The following is a 5,867-nucleotide window of genomic DNA, read 5'->3' as shown; positions in this document are numbered from 1 at the left end:
GAAAATATTTTCTTTAATTCTTTCTCATTTTCTCACTTATGACCATATTATGCACTGCTAAGCCATATGTATTGTTGAAAGTAAGTTCCCCTAAAAAAGGCTTCATACCAATTTAGAAGAGCATACCAAACCCTAATCCTAACCCTCACCACACCACTTCACAGAAGAGCTAACCACAGCAGAGACACAGAAAGAGAGAATTCATGAAGCAAGACAGTCGCAACTGGACACACAGCAAAGCCAGGATATAAAGGTATACACATAGAAAATATTTTTTACATAGTCTAATCCTATGTCTTGAGTGTGAAGAAAACAATGGCTTGAAATTACTTTCAGATGGCTAAATAGGTGGCTGTTTTTGTCCAAAGGCAATCTGTATCACAGTACTTTGAAGTAAAAAATTATACTGTTGATTCTTTGTGACGAATTATGAATTAGACAATCTGTCATCTGCATGGCAGGACATAGACCACAGGACATCAAAAGAGATATTCCTCTATTGACATGTTTGCCTTCCCATTTGCCCTTAAACCAGAATCAGAAAATGGGGAATATTGAGAAAGTGTGTTGCGCGAGGCTTGCTTTGATATTGATTATTTAACATTTCTCTGTGCTGCTACCCTGTGAAAGGCAATATAATAGAGTAATGTGTTTTGAACATTTGAGTCTGTTCACAAACAACACCCTTAGAACAAAAGCTCCAATGATCTGTTTTTACCTCACATTTCTTGAGTGGAATCAATGTGGTTTATGCAATGACAAATCACAAACATTAATTTTTTTTCTGACTCGTTTTCCTTTCCCCGTCAGATATGACTATGTATCAGGAAAGCACCACATTCACCCAGAGTACCTTGGATATCATGGAGCTGAATACATACAACCTCAACCACAACACCTCAGGTGCGATAGAACTTAACACCACTACGTTCAACTCGAGTACCTGGGGTGCAAAGAAGCTTACCCCTGTGGTGTATCTGGTACTGTGTGCCGCTGTGGGTTTGCCAAGCAACATTGCAGTGATCATTGCCATTGTGCGCAACATCGCAGGAAAGAACATGAGCTTTACCTTGAAGCTTGTGCTGAATCTTGCTGTGTGTGACACACTGTCTCTTTTGGCGATTCCTTTCTTGATCTACGTTCTGCTCTGGGGCTGGTCTATGGGAGGGCCTATGTGTAAGCTACTCACCTATCTAGTTTACTGGATCCTGTATGCCAGTGTACTGACTGTCACCTCAATGAGTCTGCACCGCTACAGCATAATGAAGAACAACAGTCCCAATCAGAAGCTGACGGAGAGGCTGCAGAGGCGGCATAAGTGCATTTGGCTCATCGTTCTATGGACCCTAGCAGGTGTCCTCTCCTTGCCCATCATTCCAACACGGAGCATTGTTCCTAAAAACAGTGGTCTGAGATGCCAAATGTCTGGGACAGACTCGGAGAAAGTGGCTGTCCGTCTATACGAGGTTCTGTTCGGCTTCGCCATCCCCGCCTCTGTCTTGCTGACTTCTTATCTGTGCCTGCACAAGAAAGTACCCAAGGCCAATCTCTCAAGTAAACGGAGGATGACCAGACTTGTAGTTAGCATCGTGGTGGTGTTTTTTGTGTGTTGGACCCCAATACATATTATCAACATCATCGACATTGTCACCACGTTGACTAAAAGCTCTAACCCTGAAACGTACAAGGTGATGAAAAGTGTACGGGAGACTGTAGGGGATTTCGGCAAGAGTCTGTCTTACATGAATTGCTGCCTGAACCCATTCCTCTATGCGGTTGCATCAAGGTCCTTTTGCAGTTGTCCTCGCAACAGCCCACACAGGAGCAGGAGTGTCTAATCCAGTATGACTAGGTATGACCAAAAATGTATCACACATTCATCCAACCAAGCTGCACACATTTGCAATGCAAACCTTGGCTTGGCCTTTTTTATGTTATCTTGATTAAAACCACAGAATAATATTTTTATGGTTAAATACACCCTGGAGTTATTTTTTCCTGTAACGTGTAGTGGGATTTGTTTTGAGATGATGTGTGAACATGCTGATGCCAAGTGAAAACACAAAGTCAAAACCAGAAAGACCAGAAATTGATTTAGAAACGTATTTGGTTGAATGAAGTGAAACTTGTGATGGACTGATGGTATGAGAACTGTCTTGAAGTTGTAGTCCAGTAAAATTCTCTACATTTTGTTGTATACAATGACAATAACAGCTTTTCTAGTCTGTAATAGTCTGTACACTCTGTGCAGCCTACTTCTTTTAGTGAAACTGTACAAGTGTGTTGAAATATCTTTTCAAATTGTGTCAACTTAGTCTATTATTATTATTTTTTTTTTTAAACCACCACCACCCCTCTTCGGAGGACAGCTTAATTTTTATTCCAGTGTAGTTTCAATTATGTGAAGCCGTTTCGAACACACCCACCCCAATACAGTGTGAAAACAAAGGCATAAAGCAACAAAGAGACAAGCTAGCAGACACACAAGCAGACACACAGACAGACAGACCAAAAGACAGTCTAGTAGACTCTTTATTATTTTAATGTATGTGGATTTGTTATTAATCTCATTTGTTATTAAGTCTGTCACATCATTCCCTCTGTTTGTGTACAGTTAGTTGTAGTTTCTTTAAAAGAGGTCTTGTTGAGATGCATAGGAGTATATGTCGCTTTCTGTTTCCACTGTGTGTGTGATTCAAATCCAAAGAATTTCCCTATGGGTCATCGTGACACCTGATATTATCCTGGTCTAGTTCCTCCTTTAAGTTCTGCGGAATTGGGCAGTTAACCTCCTGGCAGGATGTGATAAGCAATTAAAGTGAAAATGACAGGCCATGTTGAATTCCTCTTACATAACATCAACCATCAGTCTCTTAAGGAATTGATAGAATTCATTTTGAAACACTGTTCATGACTTAAGAATGTATTATTCAAAGTGCCTTGTATTTATAATTACCTTGCACGAATGATGTGCTTATGTAAGCAGGAACATGGCTTTTCTGTGTTTCTGTGTGTGTGTAACTAAGATTATTAGGTGCTGACGCCACTTAGTCTGCATATGTGTTAGAGCTATATGCGTAAGAGAAGGATACTTTTGTCCCTGTTTGGGTGAGTTCAGAGGTGATAACAAGGGTGGAACTGTGCTTGTTTGACCCTGTGAAAACCTGACATCATTGCATGACAGAAAGCGCAGTTGAGATGACATGATTTTTGGTCAAGCGTGGCTATTTTTACTGACATTTGAAACATTTATTGTGTCAGAATTAGATAAATCTTAAGTCTATAAACCCTGTGTGACGTTTGTGAAATTGCTTCACTTTCATCTTTGTGCTGTGAGTGAGCCCGCCAATTGTTGCTGAATAAATATACTGATCTACAACTTCAGAGTCCTGAGATAACTTGAGTGAATTTCCACCTAACTGGAACACATGAACAGACAACTGATTTAGTGTGTGATGGTTAGCGCAAGACCATGACTCATGAGCATTCAACAAACAATTAATTACATTCAGTTTTTTTTTCTTTCACAAAATGTTTCCCTGACTCTAGCACTAACTAGAAATGACAGAAAAGAGCAAGTGAGGAAGTTGACTACATACAGCCTTGTTAAATTGACTTAGGCAACTCATTATATTTTGTTATCTTGTGTAAATATCTTTACCTAAAACAGATTTTAACATACATACCCTTATATAATGTATCCTTGAATTGAGTGCATGGCTTACCATGGACACAACCATTAATAAGTAATGCATACAGAGAGAACCCTTATTCATCAGAATCCTTCAACCTTCCCCTTACATTTGTTCTGATTTCACTGCATCTCATTCAGCTGTTTGTGATTGGAGTAGGGCCTTCTGTGCCTCTTTAGCTGAGAACCATTCATCCAAACCACAGGCAAATGTTGTAATCTAAACCACATACAGTGTCTAAAAACTATTCAGCCCCTTGGATGTTTTACCCTTTTATAAATCAATCATGGTCAATATAAGTTGGCTTTATGAAAAAAAAAAAAAACAATACAAAAATGAACCTCTTTAATGTCAAAGTGAAATCAGTTTTCTACAAAGAATTGTCAATTAAATTAAAATATGTAATGTCAAATAAATGTATGCATAAATATTCAGGATTATACAAAGATCTTGTAGTTCTGTAGGCTGAATTTGCATAATGAGTTAGCAGAGGGCATGTTTTATTCTTAAAACTTGGTTTCCTCATTTTCTTTTCTAAGGTTCCATTGTGCTGTTGACTTACAGAATACACTAAAGTGAAAGCCATCTTATGATGATGCGAGGTCAGACACGGAGTGAAGGGTTTAAGTAGAGAGGTGACAGGTGTGCGTGATTAGTACTCCGGTGATTGTGAATGAGATGGAGTTGCGTGAGTTGAAGTTGGAGGGGGCTAGCAGGAGCAGAGCTCAGCGCTGGCGTGACATACAGCGGGTAAAATAAGTATTGAACATGTCAACATTTTTCACAGTAAACATATTTCTAAAGGTGCTATTGACATGAAATTTTCACCAGATTCTGATATCAACCCAGGTAATCCATACATACAAAGAAACCAAAACAAATACGTTCAGAAATTAGGTTATGTGTTATAATGTGAAATGACACAGGGAAAACGTTTTGAACACGCTAACTGATATTTATCTAATACTTTGTACAAAAGTCTTTGTTGGTAATGACCGCTTCCTGTATGGAGAAACTAGTCGTATGCATTGTTCAGGTGTGATTTTGTCCGATTCTTCAAATCTTGAAGGTTCCGTGGGCCTCTTCTATGAACTCTTATCTTCAGTTCTTTCCATAGATTTTCAATTGGATTCAAGTCAGGTGATTGGCCTGACCATTCTAGCAGCTTTATTTTCTTTCTCTGAAACCAATTGAGAGTTACCTTGGCTGTTCATTGTCTTGCTGAAATGTCCACCCTCGCTTCATCTTCATCATCCTGGTAGATGGCAGCAGATTTTTATCAAGAATGTCTCACCGTATGCTGAAAAGCAGCCCAACACCATGATGTTCCCACCTCCAAACTTCACTTTTGGGATTATGTGCAGTGCCATTTGTCCTCCAAACATGGTGTACATTATGGCATCCAAAGGGCCTCATTTATAAAACGTACTTACGCACAGATTTGATCTTAGAGTGTGCGTGCGATCAAATCCACGTCAAAGTACAGATTTATAAAAACCGTCTAGACGTGGAAAAGGACGTATCTCTACGTCTGGTTCGCGTAAGAACATTTCCTTGTGGCAATACTGGAGTACTGCAGGAATTCAGAACTCGCCGAGCGCCGACACGCAGTTTCATCATCGTCATCATCATCATCATCATCGTCAGCACCACCGTCACCATTAGGGCTGATGGTGAAAGGCCAAATGTTCGCTCAGTAAAATCAATTAAATTATTAGAGTAATTCACACATGAATGAGATTCACGTCTTATAGGTATTCCGTTTTAATTTCACAAGTGTAAAACATTTCACTCAATCTAAAGCCTATAAAAAGTCTATTAGTGGCTTAGTTTTCAGTAGGAGATAGGGCTGCATTGGCGTTGTTAGAGGATATTGCCAACTGCGCAATAAGGAGAGAAAGGGTTTTTCCGTGATCGTGCAGACTTTTTGTCACAGGATGATGTATGGCTGATAAGCAGGTACCGCTTGCTGAGAGCGTTGTCTCCAGAGGTACACCAGATGCAACCAGGCCATACACGTTCATGTTTGGTCTGTTCTTGGATTCCTACTACAGAAGCGTTCCGAAGAGAAATTGGAGACCAGTCGAGTAATCCCCGTCATCATTAAGCAGAATTTTGCAAGGCCCATTGGCAAGGCATGCTGAGGGGAAGGTGGCGATGGCCGGCGAGGCCACG

At 40.0% G+C, this 5,867-nt stretch overlaps 1 protein-coding gene across 1 annotated transcript; it reads left to right on the top strand.

The window, feature by feature from the left end:
• Positions 1–812: 812 nt before the first annotated feature.
• LOC308367766 (neuropeptides B/W receptor type 1-like) lies at positions 813–1,838 on the top strand (the record flags this gene model as incomplete). The annotated part of the gene is made up of 1 exon (XM_080841756.1): positions 813–1,838. One exon carries the CDS (start codon positions 813–815, stop codon positions 1,836–1,838), a length of 1,026 nt encoding a protein of 341 aa, XP_080697882.1.
• Positions 1,839–5,867: the final 4,029 nt, after the last annotated feature.

The sequence above is a fragment of the Sprattus sprattus genome (assembly GCF_963457725.1).
Source record: "Sprattus sprattus genome assembly, chromosome: 7".
Classification (NCBI taxonomy): domain Eukaryota; kingdom Metazoa; phylum Chordata; class Actinopteri; order Clupeiformes; family Clupeidae; genus Sprattus; species Sprattus sprattus.
The sequence above is the reverse complement of the archived record's forward strand: the minus strand, read 5'-3'. Positions and strand labels throughout refer to the sequence as shown.